The sequence below is a fragment of the Cynara cardunculus genome, assembly GCF_001531365.2.
Source record: "Cynara cardunculus var. scolymus isolate 2C chromosome LG 13, CcrdV1, whole genome shotgun sequence".
Lineage (NCBI taxonomy): Eukaryota > Viridiplantae > Streptophyta > Magnoliopsida > Asterales > Asteraceae > Cynara > Cynara cardunculus.
Window position 1 is genome coordinate 11,519,740 of NC_037540.1, and position 21,913 is coordinate 11,541,652.

The window sequence follows — 21,913 nt, forward strand, 5'->3', positions numbered from 1 at the left end:
GATTTACAGCACGAAACACCTAAATAAACCCAATAATCCAAATAGGTAAAATAACTCAACCTAAAGCGACGGATGAAGTCCAAAATTCAAACCATATATCATTTGAAATGAGTACAAACAAACGGTCATTGTTAACTCTTACATTTAACTCAACTCAAATTTTTATCGTAATACTTATCCTTAATATCCAATGTTATATTTATATTTAGATGTTTGTGATATTTTAGACTAAAATTCTTTTTTGCTAACAAGATAAAAAGTTAAAAGTTACGTTAAATGAGCTGTTTTCGTTCTCTTATCGATTTTTTGGTCTTTTATACAATCAAAATTCAGTTTATGATTTTTGTCGTGGTGGATTTTGATAGAGTAAAAGGCAAAGAAAGAGGAAAAAAATTCTTACTTAACGGAATATTTTAACGATCGTTAGAGTAAGGGACTCTATCCGAACATTTTTATAAACGACGATGGCCATTTTGTAGTTACGAAACTATAAGAACAGAAAATATTATTTTTGACAAACTACAGGGACCAAATTTGTAGTTTACTCTATTTATGATTTTATAATTGTCCCGATATTTAACCTAACCCCTAATTCTGTTTAACCGTAATTGGATACGACTACTATTCACACACACACGTCTTAAAACCATCAGCAGCAGACTCACTGGAGACTGACGAGACGATCACTCTCCACGCCCCACCACCGCCATTCATGTGTATTGTAGCAGTTGAGCCGGAGCTGGGGTTTTCAACTCTCTAGATTCCATATTCCTCCACCTTTTCCAGATTCCGGTATCCAAATTCTTTCATCTCAATGTTCAGTAACAACCATTTCTAATTCTCATTATATATCTGCAGTCGAATGACGGAATGATTTTAGAGGCAAAAGATGCGGCCGATTGGACTTACAGAGGAGAAGGAGCTGCGAATCTCATTCTCTCTTATACTGGATCCTCTCCTCGTTTTGTACGCTCTATGTTTACGTTATTCGTCTAAATTTTCAAACTATTTCACTTGGATTTCTCAATAGAAATCGTAACTATTAGTTGGTTGCTCTTATTTCTAATTGTGAATGAACCCTACAAAAGTATTTTGATTAGTATAGACCAATTCAAGACAGTTGAAATAATAATTCATGTTCTTTCTTGTGTAATTTTTATTAAGAAAAAAAGAACACTTAAATGATGGATGTTAGGTAGAAAGAGATGAAGGTATAGTTTTTGGTTCTAACTGCTTTCATATGTAACCCTTGATGAGCTGATTACAATAATAATCAAATTAAAGATTAAGAAGTTTTTCCTTTTATTGATTCTGCGCCCATGTTATGACAAGTTCTAATAGTTTTTAGTTAAAACCTTTCAACCATACACACACATGACAACTTATAACGGGCAAAGGGGGAAAGTGAAGAAGAGGTTAAAACTTAACTACAGCTAGATGCTTCATAAAAGTCGTACAATTTTCTCTTTGACATTTTCTTAGATTTATTGCTTACACCCTCTGCGTTACAGGACTAAATGAAGAAACCCTTTTATCAGGATAAAAGTTAAGGAAAATAGATTCAACTTTGTATGGTTGCTCAATACTCGTAGATAGACTAATCAAATAATTCTTCTTTTTGACTGGTCCCCTCAACAACTGAGTTAAATTTAACTACTCTATGTAGGTTGGGAAAGTGTTAAGGATACAAAAAGTTAAGAGAAATGGGATCAATTATGAGGAAGTATCTTCAGCTTTATCCGTACATGAATGCCTCCTGTGGAAACAAGATTGCGATCTTTTATCGGCTCCAACAAGGGAAATTGCAGAACATCTATACGTGCAGCATGTAATGGGTCCACTATTAGGTCCCAATCATGTTGATGCTGGGGTATGTTTTGACAGTATCATTGAAATCTGCAGGACCTTAATTGTATAGATCCAAATCCTCAAAAACTGTTATTGTTGCTATTGTTGAATTTAATATTTGTTGATAGATAGGATTGAGAAAGCTTGCTTTGGTTCTCTGTGCTCTGTTTATTTTATGGTTTATAGCAGTATAAGTTTCTGAAGTTTTCATGCATCATCACCCATTTTGTTGTTATAGATTATGTTTTTAGTACTCATGCCTTGGTCTATGTCCAATTTTGTTTATAGTAATCATGCCTTGGTCTATGTCCAATTTTGATAGAGTAATGATTAATGAATAAGCCCAATTCACAAGACTTCTGATGCATGCTTTGGATGTTCCCAACACACGGAACCTCAAAATTCCTGCAAATAACATGTTACAGTTGATTACAACTTATCATTGATGTCTTGCCTTTTTGTCTATTCAAACATGAAGTCAAGGCATTTGCATTGATTAAGACAATTTGATTTGCTCATATATGTTGGATTTTAGCTCAAGATTCTTGACATTGAGTTTCACAAACATGGCAGATTCGCATTTTTGTATCCAGGGATTTCCTCGAGTCAGTGCGGAAAGATGCTCTTTCTTGGCGTCCTTCATGGAGAGTTGATGATGCAGATGTCAATGCCCAGTGCGATCATGCACTGCTCATATCTGATCATTCAGTTTTTCCTCAGGGTAATTACTAACTTCATGGATTTACTTTGGAAGTACATATTGGCTCTTCTTCTGTCTTTTGTAAAATTCACAGTGATCAATCAACATAAGTGTCAGAGTTTGCAGCATGAGGGTGGGATCTTTTGTTTAAATGTCAGGTCTTGAACTTATATTACTTAGTACATCATAATGTCAGTGTGTATGATGAGTCCTCATTTAGTGATACTGGCTTAACATGATGAGTGTGCTCTCTTAACACAAGTAAACAGTGGATCAAAAAACAAACATTTGGCACCATTCTCCATGGTTTAGAGCAATGACTGGAAAAAGTAAGCACAAAAAAATTGCAATTGGCAAACTTGTTTGATTACTCCTTATCTTTTAAACACATGAGAGTATTGGTAGGGAGAGAATTAATTGAATCGACATGCTGAATATATGACTTGACTAGTGTAATGTAATTATTGTGCCCAAGATGCCTAAAAAGCTGGTGGGAACAGGTGTTCGCTAAATGTAGATGTGGCAAAATGTGCAGGTGGTGTAAATCACCTTCCATTATGTGATTGACTCACAAAAGTCAAAAGTGCAAAGCTACTTAGGGAAGTATTTGGTGCTTGGAGTTTTTTTTAGCGATGGTTTAGTAGGGAAGATCGAAAGAAATACTTAAGCACGTAGGTTGGTGTAAGGGACCATATTGGTTTATTGCTGTAAGACCAATTAACAAACGATGATCTTATCAGTAAAAAAAAACGTTGAATTTGTCACAGGATTTGTGTTCTGGATGCATTTAGATCATAATGTGTTATAGTTCAGATAGGTTAGCTAATCGAGTTATGCCTTTGTGGTGTCTTGCCACTGCAACGAACTTCCAATAATCATTAGTAGTGAAAGTGAAGTTCTAAGTTTGATGACCATGATATTGTGGGTTGGGGTAGAGGGGAGCGCATGATCATCTACAAAGCATCATCACATAATGATTGAACAAAGCATCATCACATAATGTTGATATATATATATATATATATATATATATATAAGTGTGTGTTTTGGAGTTTTGAAGGTTGATATAATAACTACTTATTTTCTCTTTGTGTGTCAGCTCTTCGTGATGAGGAATTTTCGATATCTGTAGAGATTAAGGTACATGATTCATTCCTTTATAGTAATCTTTTTTGTCCAAATTCTTTCCATTGGAGCATCATCAAACACATGCATCAGCAAAGTAATAGATTTTGAATATTGTTGTATGCATACATATACTTGTATATATATAGCAAGTGGCCTTTGTGTAATCACACTTTGAATAATATGCGTGGATAATGCCCAACACATTGGTATCCCAACTGGTTCCACAAGTATTGTATGTTCTCTCTTTGCTTTTTGCACTTCTGTTCTCATACAAAGACGCTTACCTTATATATGTACATATACAAAATATCTAGTGACAAAATAGTTTTTGAGGGTGTCACCAAGGAGTATACTTGATGAAGATGACTTCCTATTTACAAGCCACATACATTTAGTGGGGTCTATATGCTGTGAGTGGAGTACATCTTCCTTGAGCACTTTTCATGTTGAGAAATACCTTAAATACTACTATACAGTTTCTGTATAATGTAGCTCCTTCATACCTACTAAAGATCTAGATAATGTACCACCCCGGAGTTGGGCCTGTTTGAAACATATATCAAAGTGAGGGGCTTGTTGTGTATGGAAATTCGAGTCCATGGGCTAATGTGGCATTAACTGAAAGTGGTGGAATTGATTGTAATAGTTTCAAACACTTTTAATGAAACTTGTTTTCATGGGAGTCCTTGATTGTAGGCATTGGTTGAAGAAGATGAGTATAACTTAAAATTCTTAATCAATATCAGGGAGAGCAGTGGGTTTTACCCTCTCATAAGATTTCTCACGAGATTGGAAGAAAAACCCAGCAAAAAATAGAACTGTTAAGTGTGATTTGGTGTGTTCTTGAAGGAAGACCAAAGCAGAAGTAGCAGCAGCAAGTTCAAGGACGAAATTAGTTATTATGTGTAAAAGTTATGTTTTAGTGCTGCTTTAGCAGCCAACATGTTATAGAAGTGATTACTCTCAATTTTATGAATTATGATGAATGTGATGCTTTAAAGCCATTGAATTGATAAAAGTTGACTCATTAATGGTGCTTAGCATAATCATTGAGGAAAGGCTCGTTTTTGAGCATGAATGATCTAGTATACGTTGTATAAGGATGATATGTGAGAGATATGCATGTTATAAGTGTCGTTATGCAATAAGAATCATGAAAAATGGAAATGGCCTAAAAATCGACTGGACGCCGAATCAGTCAACTCTCAGTATGCCACATGTGACTTGCTAAAGTCGCATGGCGTTGTCGCGAAGATGAAGTGCAGGCTAATTGGTTGGCGAGCTGCAAGCAGGTAACCTAAACTCGCATTCGACCAATCTGAGGTTGAAAGCTACTTAACTTATAAGTCGGGTAGCAAGTTTTGCTGACCCATGTTGGCTGTAACGACCTTTCTTTTATCAAATCTCAAGGTTGCTTAATTAATGTATAAGACTTGAGATCAAGCTAGGAGGCACTACTGGCAAAGACCGTTTGGCGAAAACGCCACGCTGGATCGAAGGCATGCTCTTAGTTACCCCTTTTATCATCATCGTAACAATTTTTTTGAGGTTGTTGTAGCTCACTAGTCCATATTCACTATATAAGTTAGTGTCAGTGTTCAATAGCTTGTTTAGACGCTCGGTATACATGCTATGTATAGGTGCCCGTATTAATTTAGTTCAGTTCAAAAACCCAACATAAAATGGGATACATGTCTGTATATGTTTTCAAGTGATTGCATGTTAAGTGTTTCACATGTTTTGGAACTGTTTAGCTATGCTGTTAATATCGCGATATATCGGCGATATATCGGATATCGGACCTAGGCAAAATATCGCTGCATAAATATCGGTCAAAATATCGTCCCCGATATTATCGGCGATATTTTCCGATTTTTCCCGATATTTAGCGATATTTTGATGTATATATCGGACCGATGTATCGATTTTTAGGGTTCAATTATTTGGGATTTTGTTATTTCATGGGCTTAGTTTTTTGGACTTGGTAACATATATTATTAGGTCTGAAATTAATAGTCTGCCTTCCAATGGTCTTCTTCCTTTATTTTCATCTTTACGAGTTACGACTTCACACTTCACAGACACCTAGTTCACTTCACGAATCACGACTTTTCAGACTTCTCACGGAGTCACGGTTTGGCTTCTTTTCTCGGATGCCGAACCTATTGCTTGCGATTAGCTCGTTTTTGAACACTTTAGATGATGTGATGTTTTAATTTTGAAACTATATTTCTAAACTCTAATTAATGCATATTATATATATAATTCTAAGAAATATTATGTTAACCGCTATTNCGATATATCGAATATCGGTCCTGACCGATATTTTGTATTCTGACCGATATAACAACATAGCTGTTTAGCATGCCTACAATGTTTCAATACATAAGCTATGTTATACATGAAACATCAATATTTTTAGTATGTGTGGGAACACAAACCGAGACGTTGGTGTTGTTCAGTTAGGACTAGTATACATTATGAGGGCCTTTGTATTATGTCACATTAGTGTAGAAGGTGTTTCCCTACCATGTTAATCAACATAGAGCTCTTCTTACCGTTTATTTGTGTATTTGTGTGTGTGCATGTATGTAAGTATGTTTTCAGCTGTGTTCTAGTATAGGCATAAGTGCTTTACGAAATTGTTCTGATTAGTATTATGTATGTTTTACATGCACATTTTCCGGTGTTATTAGCATGAAAGACATGTTGGTGTCTATGACATTATTTTACATAATATGTTTCGAAACTGTTCTAACATGAGAACCATGAATTCACTAAGCTTATTAGCTTACTAGCAGCATGTATGGCAAGGGAAAAGAGAAGGTCTAGACTGTCTTGTCAAGTACTAGGCAAAGTTTTATTGGTGCAATGATCTAACAAGTTTGAGTTATTTCATTTATTTCAGGTTATTTAATTGTCAGTATGTTTGGGACCAGTTGTATTTAGAATTGTCAACGTCAAGTCATTTAGTTTATTTCAGTTCCAATTTAGTATGTAAAGACTTCTACTGCATATGTTCGGTGTTTCGAGATCGATTTATGTTTATAAGATAAGTCATGTTGACATGCTGTCACTCCCTCGAGCGAGTAGCAAGTAGGGGTGTGATAGATAGCCAACTTCAATCACTGGTTAAAAATGTTATTCCTGCACAAAATGGGAGTCTAAAATAACCAATATACTCTTGACAATTCAAAATGGAAATTGTACCACATGGATTTTCTTTCCGGTATAAATTATGGTTGAAGAAGATGAAGACACGGCCATTGTGAAGCGTATGCGTATTTTTTTAAAGGGTTGTCATGAATGAGTGATAAAAAAGGGGTCTACATCTACATGTAACAAAAGCTTACACATGAGCTGATGAGCGCTGTTGCTTTTGCTTTCCTTTGTGAGTGTGACGTACTTCACATTCCCTTAATGCATGATCCCGTCATTTTCAAGCTCCCATGATTCGTTAAGAAGCAAAAGAACGACCTCCCTATATACAAATAGGTGGTAGTTTTGAGCTATCCTATGGGATGAAATAGGGATTGTGGAAGAGGTCTTCGCACACACATAACTCAAGTCTTTTCCCTATATGTTTCTTATAGTATATTGTCTGACTTTGTTGCTTTTCTCTAAAGCAGCCTAAGTGTGGATTTCTTCCTTGTTCAAGATATATTTTAGAAGCGCATGCAATCAAAAGGACTATGACACGTTTCAAGCTACACCAGAGCCTCAAATTGCAACAAAAGAAGGTTTTCTACTCTCTATTGTTTAGTTTTTATGTTGACAACTAGATTGTAAACCTCTGCATGATGATAGTGGCTTTCTAATTTGTGGCTTTAACCTCAGATATCACAATTAAGTCAATATGATCCATTGGATATATTCTCTGGATCCAAGGAAAGAATACTGAAATCAATTAAAGACCTCTTTTCGACCCCCCAGAACAATTTCCGGGTGTTCTTGAATGGTTCCCTTGTGTTTGGGAGCTTAGGTGGCGGGAAATACAGAACTAACGTCAATAACGATAAAGCATTTGAAGATGCATTGAAGTTTGTTATCGAGGCTGATGATGGCATGCGTACAACATGCTTTCTGCAACTTGTTTCTGAGGCTATTTTTAGATCAGGATTACTGGATCAGCTTCTTGAAGTTCAGAAGCTTGATGTTTTTGACATAGAAGGGGCAATTCATGCATATTATGATGTTGTTTCTCAGTCCTGTGAGATTTGTAGAGAGTTGGGTGAAGACAGACTATCAGGTAGATACAGTTCTTTGCATTCACTGCTGTTGGATGGAAGTTTGAAGATTGTGAGGGAGTATCTGATCGCTGCAACTGCAAAAGACTTGAGTCTCATGATCAGTTTTCGAACAAGAGACAAAGGGGACCCACGATCTCCATATAATGTCATTTTTCATGAGTCAACTGGCCAAAGTTTTGATTATAAGGTAAGCAACATTAGATGCCTTTGAAGGCCCTTTTTCTTTCCCTTTTCTGTGTGACATTAGATAGTGGCAGTTTTGTTATTCTGAGAATGTTACCTATACATACTTTTACGGTTTTACCATACTATGATACTTTCTGTTTTGTCGAGCCTTGCTTTGGTCTCTGGTTTTATGGTTTCCTTCTTGAGCTTCTATTTCTTCCGTTAAAGGAGATTCGAGAATCAAGTTGGCTAAAGGTGTGCATTCATGAGCCCATGGTAAAGTTTGGCAACACTAGTTCTTTTTTGGAAAGAGGCAAGCCTCTGGCAAATATATTAGTACATTCATTTGCCTCTAGCCTATTGAATATTTGAATGGTGATAATGTTATTTCTATGATTCTTACAATATCTAGAAGAGACAAACAACTGGTACAAGAACATTTGGAAAGTCTACTGCATTTTATGCATCTGTTGAATTGGTCAATTTTTGCATTCATATATTAATTTTAATAACTTACTATCTCTTGTAAGTCATTCATATATTTTTCTCCCTAATATTATAAAACACAAGGAAAGACTCGCCACAGCTTGCAGGTTCGAGAAATGAGCATATTCAGATAAGCATTAATATTGTTATTCTAATTTTCATCATCTTATACCGGGGAAATATATTGCCTTAAAAGAAATCATAACGAGCGTGTGGCATTTTTGGAAATCATCGATCCATTCAGCTGTCATGTCAGCCGAGAAGACGGACTTGCTGGGGATGTAGTTGCGTGCGCATTATACTACTGTAGTCGACCTAATAGAAAGATTCAGCATCTTGTAGTTGTTTTCATAAACAGCATGCTCTACTGTCTTTTTAGTTGGGTACCAGTAGTTTCTGGGTATAGTAATAATTTTAGTTGGGTACCAGCATTTCGGCAAATCTCACCTGGTGTTGAGTTAATTTTGGGTTACTGTCTTATTCAAATACCTTCTGGTTTCACAAGTTGAGTCGAAATATTTCAGGTATGGATCAGTAAACATAATCTTCATGTTTCTGCAGGTATCTTTTATTGATCTGGATATGAAACCTTTGAAGAAAATGTTGTATTATTATGAGCTAGACCAAAAAATAGTATGTTGCTACCAAAACATGATGAAAACCGCAAAGCCACCTGAAATTTCTGCAAGTAATAAAGGAAAAACTTCATATCAAGATAAGTCCATTGTTGTTAAAGATGGTTCTCCAACTCGAGATTTTGCTGGTAACTTCACAAATCTTTGTTAGTGTTGCTGTTTCTTTGCCATATAAATACCACAATTCTGCAGTTAATCTTTAAGTTCATTACTAAAGTTGCATATGGATTCATAACATAGATATTTGTCTCCAAGTCACCCCTTAAAGTTAATGATGGAAAATATATCTCGAAACACATTTCTTGTCCTCAGCGAAGCATTTTTATTCTTCTATAAAATTCTAGCTTAATGTGTTTAAGTTCCTAAACAAGTGTCAATTTTCTCTCGTCATTGGGAACCTTTACCAAAAACTTCATTTGTGGTATCTTAAGTCCATGCACCAGAGACATACAATTTTTCAGAGGTTAAGATTCACTTCGGTCAAAAGGACCTGGAATTGTCATCTGTCTGGTATGCAGAAAATAGGAAGCAAGACACCTACAAATGCCCTTGACTTCTACAAGGTGAATTTAGACCCTCACCAGTAATCAGGGGAATAGGGAGTATATCAATTTAACTTGCTAACTTTTATAAACAATACACTCTCTCTGCCGCACAAGAAGTATGCTTGCAAACATTTTTATAATTTGACGAAGAAACACTTTCTGTTGCAGCTTAGCAGACTAATACCAATCCTCCCAAGTCCCAACTGTCTGCAATGTGAAGCGAATTAACTACCACCTTTCTTCTCTCTTCTCCCAATCAATGGATGGAAGAAAACAAGAGTTATGGTGCATGTGGAGTTACCTTTTGAGCACCAGAATTGTGTAATCTGGATTGTAGGAAGAGAGGAAAGGTACAATTACAAACCACATAGAAGTTTATATGTGCACTTTTTTTGTTCAGAAAGAGCATAGTTGCTAGTTGTTGTTCTTTATTTGCTTTAAAAGGCTTTGGCAGTAACAACTCACAGTTTGTTGTAGCAATAAGCTTGTGGAACTTATTCAGACTAAATGTGAATAAATCAATACAAGCCTACTCATTTGCTTATCTTTTGTTATAGTTATTGGAGCATAATTGGAGACATGGAAGAAAGGGACTGGTCAGAAGTTTTCTCCACTACAGGAAAGTGATGTATCAATTATTTGAGTGTCTTTCCAACCCAAGCCAACATGAGGCGTTTAATCCTACAGCTGGATGTTGAATTAACTTAGGCAGGAAGTGGTCAGTAGTAATGATTTTCTAGAAGATTGATTTACCCTTGTAACGTCTTTGCAGTAGACAAGGCTAGTACTCTTATGATAGCAAGCTTTAAAAAAGCAGTGATTGCTGATAGTTTCTGGGAATCGAAAAACTACCAACTGGTTGCTTTCTCACTGATTATATTTGTTCCTGCTCTTTCTTTGTAATGACATAAAGTTATTGTTGTGTATTATTTTTTTTCTATTCCTAAAAGTCGATTTCAAGTTAATGAGATGGTATGCAATTTCTACGGTTTCACTGTTCTGATTTGCTTGCATGATGTTTGTAGATATATAATGCTGTGTTCTTGCCAGTACCATGTGATTATTTTTGTTGTAAATTTGATGTCCTCATTCGTTATATCACATGCAATGATGACCTTTTCAGTCAATGAAGCTAAAATTTTCTAATATTGTATTTTTATGTACTTGTATAGTTTGTATTATATCTCCCTAAGTTTGTATGGAGTTCCAAGTTTAAGTTATCTCTTGAGGGTTAGTAACTGTATTTCTTAACTCGAGCATATTGTGTGCCTATTTCTGGTCTATAAATACTACTGCACAAATACCTTCAATTATGACTCACTTTGATGCCAGTTTTTAGATTTAGAGTTCAGGAACTTTAACAACCATGGAATCTGTATAGTTAATCACTCAAAAGTTTTTCTTGATCAGGACGGGGACCCAATATAAGACCTGCCTGTTGCGTCAAGGTTGGGAATTGCTGTATTACATGAAATGTGCTCTTAATGTTATGACTGATGGTGCTGGAGGAAATCTTGCTGGAGGGATCAACAAGCTGCAGCACTTTTAAAGGTATCTATCTATCTATCTATCTATCCCTCTCTGTGTATGTGGGTGAGAAGTCTCATTATGGGGGACGGGGAGGTTGAACTAACTTGAGCAGGGAAGTAGATACAGGCTAGGATGCTAAAATGGGACCATTGAACTATCAATTTCTCTAAACTAACGATCATGAGGCTTTATCTGATAAATTATGCCCACGGCAATGAGGACAAAATGGCATGCAAAGTAATCATTGTTTTTATGTTGATCCTAGATTAGGATCTATCACTGTCCCCTTCTCCCCCTTAGAATGTCTCATTTTGACATACTTTTCCTATGATGATGATGATTAGAAATTCTCTATTGATTCTATTTTACCATCTATACTATTCGCATGTTAAACATAGATGTCGAACTTGGTAGGACTAAGATGTGCACACTTTACTAGACTGTATCACTCCGAGTTCAATGTAACAAACTAGCCCTAATAACTTCCATATATTATCCTTTGTGAATCAATGTCCAAATATGGAGGCATGTGTGATTGATCTACTATTTTTTGGAGTGCTTCTTTATCCTTTTTCAAACCTTATATTGCCATTCACTAAAGGAAGGTAATTTCATCTTCTTATACTCGCTCACAAACCAAAAATGCAGTCTTCCCAAAATGGCTTGTAGCCTATGTTGTCAAACATGGCATGACCATGGGTTTAGTTGATTTCGAAGTTCTCAGTGTCAATCTGCAACTGAGCTTGAGAATTACATTAACAGAAGGTGTTAAATAGGCCACCTTGCATAAAATGATCACCTTACCCTTCAATTACTTTCAAGTATAAACCTTTATAATGAGAGGTCATACAAAGTTTAGGTGTATTTTTGCAAAAATTGAAGGCTTACTTAAGAATTAACTTAAACTTTGAAAATTATTACTTGAGCAAAAAGACCTGCTCTGTACAGCTTATACAACAGGAGCCATAGCCCATATGCTATCCAACCCGCTATCATCCACACCACCGGCAATAACGGTCCTTCCCCTCCCAGTGTTCAAAAAGGTGGCCCATGGCTTATAGCGTTTCTGTAAGGTGTGCCTCACGCCACGGCGCGTGATTTTTGTAAGACGTGATTTTTTTCAAAAAAAAAATATTCTTTTTTATTTCTTTTATTTTTTTTATCTTTTTGTGTTTTTACACTTTTAAGTTTTAACTTTAGATTTTACACTTTTATACATTTAACTAATCACGTCCCTCACAGTTTCACAAATTCATAAACGTTATGGACTCACGATTAACATCAAGTTGTAAAATTACCTTTCTAAGCTCTATTTTTAAATATTTAATCAAAAACCTATTTTTATAACAATAATTTATATGATTTTTCTTCTTCTAATATGAATGTACATTTTTTAATATCATTATCTGATTAGATAATATATAAAAAACAAATATCTATATATATAAATTCTATACATGATATACAAATTTACCATATATGTCACGCCTTGAAAAACGCCACATCCTTGCCGTGGTGTGTAAGGCTTGAGGTTTGACTTCGTCGCCACACCATGCCTCACGCCTTTTTGACCTTGTCCTCTCCCCTGGTATTTTTTTTCTTTCAAAGTTTATTTTCTATACTTGTGGCCATGAAAGTTCATGGTTTTATGTCTTGACCACAAAACAAATTTAAAGTATTTTGTCTTTTTTGGCCATTTTCATATAAATGACATCAAATTGAAAGTTGGGTGGCCTATTTGACACCTCTTACAAACTTCAGTGGCCTCTTTTGTATATTATCCCTTGATAGTATTAAAATTGTGTAGATGGTTAGACTATTCCCTTTATCCAGAGAAAAGATAATTTGGCAGAAGGTTACACTTTATTAAATAAAATTTAACCAAATGATCTATAATGAAGGAAGAGCAGTTTAGGAACATCAGTCTTATCTTAGTGTTAAACTTTTAGAGAAGATTCTTTTTATAGGTGATAGAATATGGTTAATTAAGACATTATATTGTCCGTCTCCGGGTGGACGTGCACTACCTCACCGTAGTGGAGCCACGTAAATCTCGTGTCTCTTTACTTGATTTGCTACATTTGCTAGTTTACGGTTATATTGCCTTGGATTTGAGCATTGGTTGGTGTAGTAAGCTTGGATATCCATATACCTTTTGCTATACCCAAAATATTTCGCATTTGTTGTTTGTAGTTGAACTTACACTTGGATCTCGGTATTTTTATGACCTCTGGGATTGTTTCTAGTTTGATTTGATGATCTTGAAACCCTTACACCACTTTCCCTTTTAGTTATCTCTCTCTCTCTCTCTCTCTCTCTCTCTCTCTATATGTGAACAAAATTCCTAAAAGACCCTTCCCTTTTTCATGGTGTCAGAGCTCAGATCGCTCCTGGTACCTAGAAACCATTCCTAGTTGCCCACTGTCAACAGATGCTATCATTGACCACTTTTCTCTCCCCTTAATGCTTTAATTGAACCATAGGGGTCTGATATCCCCACTCCTTTTCACATTGCAACATCCCTAGCAGTGTTATGTGGTTGACAGGGTTTATTGTATATGTGGTCATGGCACAATATTGAAGATATCATGGACCCAAGTGAACCGTTATTGCTAAATCTGGAATAGAGCCAAGACAATATATGAGAAAGTTTGGACCCTATAAGATTACTCTCCGGAAAGCCCTTGAGGAGAGAAGGGGGGGTTCCAACATAAATTAAATAGAAAGTGTCCAAATCTAGACGAAGTGGGACTAAAAACGTCCCCTCTAACAGAGGCTACACAGGCAAATATGTCTCAGAGCGTCGAGTCATTGGCAAAGATGTCCCAGATGGCAGACCTTGGCTCTGATACCATGTGAGAATATATAATTCCATCAAATTACTCCCCAAAAGAGTCGTTGAGGAGAGAAGGGACACTCCAACATACAAGGGGAGAAATGGTCCAAGTCTAGCCGATGTAGGACTCCCTTTCCAACGGATGCTAGATAGGCATAGATTGTCCCAGAGTGTTGAATCCTTAGAGTGGTAGACCTTGGCTTTGATGCCATGTGAGAATATGTGAAACGCCATTAAGTTACCCTCCAAAAGAGCCCTTGAGAAAGAATAGAGGTTCCAACAAAAATGGTCGAAGTCCAGCCGTGGGATTTTATATTATGTGTGGTACAGCAGACCGTATACATGCTTCATAAACAACAGCAGTACTTTTTGCCACAACAAAACCTTGTTGGCCCGAACTTTCTGGTATTATTATGGTTACTTGAATTTTCTTCCAACTCAAGCTTCTATTTGATTTTTCAGGAAGTTAGTTTTCAATGTGTATGATACGTATCCTTCTAATCTGATCCCATCGTTACCCAAGCCCAAAGTGTTGAATGTTTATTCCAGATGGCCCAAAGGAGTGGAAGATAGGGTTGGGCCCAATTAACTATTACAGATTGAAAGCGTGTCTAATAAATGGCGGGAATGCTGGTAGCATGAGGTCATTGTGATTTTTCTTGTTAATTGAGTTAGGCTCTTAGCTGTGGCTTTGAGGGAGGGAAGTTTTCCCTGGAGTCGTGTTTGTTCTTTCAACTGTGAGTTTCGATTCGTTTATAATCAATTGTTGATTTCCCTTGCCTTTTAACTCTTTCATTCTTCCAAATTGTTTGAGTTCTTATCATTGGTCCGACCTACCATTGATCTGTCGGAATTCTCCGTGGAAACTCGTTCTCAACAAGCTCCACTGGATCATCATGAGGAATAGATTCAGAAACTTCAATCAGATGTGACTGGGATCAAATCGGCAATACATTCTGTGGAATCGGATCAAGTGGAACATGCTGAGTTTAGCAAATTCGTGATGAATTGGGTGAAACAACAAGGTAAGCCATCGGGTATTGATACTGTGAACGATCTGGTATTTATGAGGAGGATCAATTGGATTTCTTCTCTCAAAAGAAATCCAACTTTTCCTTTGATAAGGGAGGGGAGCAATTATCAAACGATCACCTTTCTTGGGCAGCAAAGAAGGTGAAGTTGCCTGAGTTTTTTGGTTTCAATCCTCAAGGATGGATCAAAAAGGCGGAACTCTACTTTGAGATCCATGGGATTTCTCCACAACTAAGTATCCATCTGGCGCAATTGAGCATGGTAGGGGCCGCTCAACACTGGTTTACCATCATGAGGGAGATTTATGTGCCATTATCGTGGGATCATTTACCAAAGAGCTCCTACAACGCTTCGGTAGTTTGGAGATTCAAAATCCTTATAAGCAATTGGCAACGGTTCAACAGGTAAATTCCATACATGAATATATCGAAGATTTTGAATATCAATTGTTATTAGTTCCTCGTTTACCGGAGTCCCAAGCCTTGGGATACTTCATCGCGGGTTTACGCGATAAGGTAAAACGTTGGGTGCGACTTCATCGTCCTCAATCTCGTTTGGAAGCCATGTATTTGGCCAAACACGTTGAGGAAATGTTGTGTCCGTCTGTGATTAGTGTTTTCGAGTCTCGTTTTCGCTATCAAAGCAATGAGAGTGGTTCTGGATCGACTTTACGACCAGATCTGAAGCATTCCTCGGGCCGGCCTAATTTTAAAGGACCTGTTAGTACTGGGCTTAATGACAAAGGCTCAACATCACGATTAAAGTCCAATCGATCGGAACCCAATCGATCTGTTTCCTTTACACGACCTAAATCCAATCTCATTCTCCGATTCGTCAACCGTAGGAAATCAGAATAGAGGTTTTCGTTCTCTTACTCGTCCTGAATGGGAGGATCGTTGAAAGAAGGGTTTATGCTTTCATTGTGGTCAGGCTTTCGGTCCAGCTCACAAATGTCCGGAAGGTAAATTGAGGGTTCTATTGTTGGTTGAGGATGAAATTGTTGATGATGGTGGTGAAATCAGGACCATGGATGCGTCTGAAGATAGTTTGGGTGGCAACGAGGAATTACCGCTGGTCGGGTTGTGTATCATACTGGAGTTTCAGGGATCCTTAGGTACGGCTGAATCCGTGGGCAAAACCTTGAAGATCGAAGGGGCCATTTCAGGAATACCGATTGTAATTTTGGTAGATAGTGTGACAACTCATAATCTTGTATACCGTAAACTGGTCACGACGTTGGTAATATCTTCTCATTTTTTCTCTGGTATCAATATTAAATTGGGAGATGGACATACGGTTTTTGTGAATCGACGGTGCTCAAAATCACCGGTGTTTATTAGTGACTATGATTTTGTGGTAGATGCCTTGCTCTTCGAAATGGGTCTTTTAGACCTAGTTTTGGGTTTGGAGTGGCAAAAAACCTTTGGAGACGTGGTGCATAATTGGAAAAATCAATCAATGCGGTTCTCGTTGGGTGGAAAACCAGTTTGTATCCAAGGGTTATCTGATTCGGAGGTAAAGCAAGCTTCCCTTCATACTTGGTTATCCTTGGAAGAACCTCGTAATGATTTACCAGTCGATTTACATGTTGTGGATTCTGATAAACGAGACGATATGTTATCCAAGGAGCATCAGGCTTATTTACAACGCCTATTTGATCAATTTGCGGCTGTTTTCCACGACCCAACGGGTCTCCCTCCTACTCGTAATTATGATCATGGCATTTCGTTAGTATCCCCTACTTCCCCCATTTGTGTTCGTCCGTACTAGTACCCGCATATTTAGAAAGCGGAGATTGAACGGCAGGTGAAGGAACTTATTTCTTTAGGAATGATCCGTCCTAGTATAAGTGTCTTCTCGAGCTAGGTAATTTAGTTCGAAAGAAAGACAACTCTTGGCGAATGTGCGTAGACTATCGTGCTCTCAACAAAGCCACCATTCCTGGCAAATTTCCGATTCCGGTTGCAAAGAACTCATCGATGAAATAACGGGAGCCCATTTTTTACGAAATTAGACTTGAAATCGGGGTATAATCAGATTCGCATGAAACCCGACAACATCGAGAAGACGACGTTTCGTACCCACAATGGCCACTATGAGTATCAAGTGATGCCATTTGGCCTCACCAATGCACCGGCCACCTTTCAAGCCATTATGAACGACATCTTTCGTCCTTATTTACGGAAATTTGTTGTGGTTTTCTTTGATGATATCCTGATTTACAGCGCTTTGTGGTTCCACCACTTGGAAAGATTTGAGCACGATCCTTCAAGTTTTATTCTCTAATCAGTTTGTGGTCGATCAAAAAAAATGTTCGTTTGGACAAACTTCTATTGATTATTTGGGACACATTATTACTGGCCAAGGAGTGGCCATGGATCCTAAGAAGATCTCGGCCGTGTTGGAGTGGCCAATTCCGAAACAACTAAAAGGGCTACGTGGATTTTTGGGCCTTACGGGTTACTACCGTAAGTTTATTCGTCATTACGGTAGTATTGCCAAGCGGTTGACAGATTTAACCAAGAAGGACGCTTTCGGATGGAGTACGGAAGCTCAAACAACCTTTGATGAGTTGAAGCGAGCCATGGTCACAGCTCCAGTGTTGGCTTTACTGGACTTTTCGATTCCCTTCACAATCAAATGCAATGCTTTGGGATGGGGCATCGTGGCAGGCTTGATGCAACAACAAAGACCCATTGCTTACTTCAGTAAGGTGTTGAGTGAGCAAAATTTAGCGAAGTCGGCATATGAAAGAGAAATTATGGCCCTGGTGTTAGCTGTTCAGCATTAGCGTTCGTATCTATTGGGGACTAAATTTTGTGTGTATACAGATCAGAGGAGTCTCAAGTTCTTGCTGCAACAACGTATTACGAATCCCGGGCAACAAAATTGGGTGGCCAAGTTGTTGGGATATCAGTTCGATATTCTGTACAAACCGGGCTATGAAAATAGGGTTGCCGATGCATTGTCTCGACGAGCAGAAGATGGTGAGCTGACTTCGTTGATCTCGGCGCAAGTTTGGGTCGAAGGGACTCAACTTGTGGAGGAAGCACGTAGCGATCTGAGTTTACAAAAGATTATCCGTGACTTAACAAACGACCCAACTACCCATCCCGGATATGTGGTTCGACACAATGTTTTGTATTACAAGGATAGATTGGTGATTCCTCGTACATCGAAATTGATTCCTTCTCTTTTAAAGGAATTTCATACCTCTCTTACCGGGGGACACTCGGGATATTGTCGAACCTATCGTCGCTTGGCCACAAATTTATATTGGCCAGAAATGATCTCTGTGGTGCAAGAATTCGTGAAGGCTTGTAACATATGTCAGCGATATAAGGCCAGTTCAACGTCTCCAAGTGGGTTGCTCCAACCACTCGACATCCCAAATGCGATAGGGGAACACCTATCCATGGATTTTATCTTGGGTTTACCCAAATCTAAAGGCTATGATGGTCTTCTAGTGGTGGTGGATCGATTGTCCAAACACCCATATACCACTAAGTCCGTGGCAAAAAGTTTTGTTCAGGAAGTGGCCAAACATCATGGAATTCCTAAGTCCATCGTCAGTAACCGCAATCCTTTGTTCCTCAGTCATTTTTGGCAAGAGCTTTTTCATTTGCAAGGGACGAAGCTAAACATGAGTTCCGCTTATCACCCGGAATCGGATGGTCAGACAGAAGTGATAAACCGTTCTTTAGAAACGTATCTGCAGTGTTTTGCTATTGATCAGCCATGTTCATTGGCATTGTGGGTTCTGTGGGCAGAATTTTGGTATAATTCAACCTTTCACGGTTCCACAGGTCGATCTCCATTTGAAATAGTCTATGGCCGTAAGCCCCCGATGGTGGTTAAATTTATTCCGGGGGAAGTTTGAGTGGAAGCAGTAGGGGATGAATTACGTGACCGTGACGAAGCTCTGAGACAAATCAAGTCGCTTCTAATTCATGCTCAGGCTTTGATGAAAGAACATGCTGATAAAAGGGGTCGAGATATGAGTTTTCAGATTGGAGAATGGGTTTATGTTAAGTTGAAACTGTACCGTCAAATGACGGTGACTAAACGGATTTATCAAAAATTGGCAGCTAGATTCTTTGGACCGTGCAAGATTATCGAAAAGATTGGACCAGTTGCTTACAAACTGGATTTACCTTGCATCCGGTGTTTCATATCTCATTACTAAAAAAAGTTGTTTTGTCGCCTACGGTTGCTCAAATTTTACCTCCCGAGCTAGAATTAGATGACAAAGATTTACCGTCTCCCAAAGAGATTTGTGTGGTATGTATAGTTGTACAAGATGGGAAATCAGTGGAGCGATGGCTAATACATTGGCAGGGGCAGTCTCAGGAAGAAGCACGTGGGAGGATGCAAACGTAATCAAGGGTCAATTTCCGGATATAGGCATGGCAACGGGGCGAGGATGGGGCGGGTTTTGTAATCCCCTGCCCCGATTTGTAGTAATATCCCCCGGCCCTGGCCCCGGTTTAATCCCCGTACCCGGTCAAACCTCTATCAATCCCCGGTCAAACTCCATGAAGAATATCCCTTAGTTTGATTCTACCGGGGATCCCCGGTACGGTTTGAGTCTATCGGGGATCCCTGGGCCTGGGATCCGTTTTAGCAGGGAATCCCCGTCCCCGTTCAGGTCGGGTGAACCGGGTTTCCCACCGGGTCGGGGCAAATCACCATCCCTATCCGGATACAAGTCTTGAGAACAAGACTTTATTGGAAGGAGGGAGTAATGATACGGATCCTTCTAATCTGATCCAATTTTTACCCAAGCCTGTTGAATGTTTATTCTAGACGCCCCAAAAGAGTGGAAGATAGGGGTGGGCCCAATTAGCTATTACAGATGGAAAGCGTGTCTAATAAATGGCGGGAATGCCGGTAGCATGAAGTCATTGTGATTTTTCTTGTTAATTGAGTTGGGCTCTTAGTTGTGGCTTTGAGAGATGGAAGTTTTCCGTGTTAGTTCTTTCAACTTTAAGTTTCCAATTTCGTTTATATTCAATTGTTGATTTCCCTTTTAATCCTTTCATTCTTCCAAATTGTTTGAGTTCTTATCAGTGTAAGACTACCTTTTAACTTAGAAATTGGTCCGTGGTCCCATTGCTCAACATTGTTACAATTTTCTGGTTTTTCCATATTAGGTCTTCATTGGCAAGTAGAATTCTTGTTGTAGGAAACTGTTCGTGTTCCTTTGGTCGGTAATCATTTCCAGGTTGCCTTTTGTTTCAAGTTCAGATATTTGTTCTATTGACTGTGATAAGTGGATATGATAGTAACCTTAGGAAGTAACTGGAAGAAAGAAGACAAAGCTTCTATCGACACGAGCACACCAACAAAATACACGATAGTTATAGATAAGAACGAAAAAACATACAGGCTGACATTAGAGGTGTATCAATGTCTCATGACCCAAATCACATTTGGAATGACAGGATTGATGTTGTAGTAGCCATTAATGTAATTTGATCCTAAGCATAACAAACAATAAAATTCTTATATAACTTTAAATTCTGGAAAAGGAATGATTTTGTTTCCTGCAAAACCAAACACAACCTACGAATTCTAAGTTGGTGATTGATGATGACGTAGCAAAGTAAGCTATCATGGAGAACAAGTTTGAAAAGCCTAAGATAGAATTATTAGAATATGGTGTGAGGTTTCCTAAGTACAAGGATATGCGAACCCTTATTGGTAACTTAACTCGTAAAACCTTGGGTTTGCTCCCTAGTTTGAGTACCTTTGGACCCCTGGAGGTTTGTCTGGCTGTAAACTTCACAGTCGCATGGGATCAGTCGAGGTGCATTGGCTAGAAAACGATTGTCATGAGGCTCATTTGCAATTCTGAATACTTAAAACATACTAGGCTGAAGTTCTTGAATAAAGAGGGACATGAAAGGATAGCAAAGATAAAAATTAGAGCAAGATGAAATTATCCTAAGAGTATATATTAGGATCATTGTTGCCTCTGCCGTGTAGCTCAGTTGACAAAGGAGTTGGGTGATTTTGTTCAAATACATTGTTGCCTAGGTTCGATTCTAGGGCCGGCTAAGTAAGCCAAAAAATGCTTCATCACATTGATGTCCTTAGAGGCGGGTTCCGTGTGGGGCCCGGTTCGGGTTGCCATAATCAACTTTTTGTTCAAATATGTTAGGATCATGGTTGGTAGAGATGCATGCTAGTATTTATCTATATTGTTTATTCTTATCATCTTTTGGAAATGTGTAGGATATATATTTATCTTTATTGTTAGTCTTTTCATACATTGATATGTAATCCTTAAGAATGATTAGTAGATGATTGGATAAAAAAATGGGAGAGTTTGTTGATAAGCCGACCCATGCTGCCTCATCCCAAAATCATCAAATCAGACATATAATGGCCCATTAGCCGGTACCCACAAGGAGCTAAAACATTGAGATTGTTAGACTCGAAGCCTCGTTTATCCGTCCAAGTATACAAACCTGCAAGTTAAGTTGGAGATTAAGGGGCTGTTTGGCAGTTGCTGAATGGTTTGGTGCAGAATGGCTAAGTAGTCAGAATGGTTAAGAGGGTCAGAATGGTTAAGTCCTGAATGAAATATTGTTGTTTGGTAAATGTTAACAAATTACCATTTTAACCCTGTATGCTTTGGTCCTGTTTTTTATTGAACTAACAGATACCAAAAAAGAAATTAGGGTTTCACTTCACGTTCAACCCAAATCGAGATCAAATCCAAAAAGAAATTAGGGTTTCACTTCAACCCAAAT

General features: G+C 38.0%; 1 protein-coding gene across 7 annotated transcripts in view; it reads left to right on the plus strand.

Moving 5' to 3' along the window:
- The first annotated feature begins 502 nt into the window (after positions 1 to 502).
- Positions 503 to 21,913, plus strand: part of LOC112525351 (inositol-pentakisphosphate 2-kinase-like) — a 22,951-nt gene continuing 1,540 nt past the window's right edge. The window contains exons 1-11 of one of the 7 annotated variants that reach the window (XM_025135450.1): positions 507 to 792; positions 859 to 966; positions 1,667 to 1,870; positions 2,422 to 2,569; positions 3,648 to 3,688; positions 7,303 to 7,416; positions 7,514 to 8,113; positions 9,139 to 9,340; positions 9,926 to 10,107; positions 10,315 to 10,615; positions 11,168 to 11,308. In XM_025135450.1, coding sequence (XP_024991218.1) covers positions 871 to 966; positions 1,667 to 1,870; positions 2,422 to 2,569; positions 3,648 to 3,688; positions 7,303 to 7,416; positions 7,514 to 8,113; positions 9,139 to 9,340; positions 9,926 to 9,930 — 1,410 coding nt within the window. In that variant the 5' untranslated portion in view covers positions 507 to 792; positions 859 to 870 and the 3' untranslated portion in view covers positions 9,931 to 10,107; positions 10,315 to 10,615; positions 11,168 to 11,308. The other 6 variants (XM_025135451.1, XM_025135444.1, XM_025135445.1 and 3 more) reach the window with 6 other exon arrangements.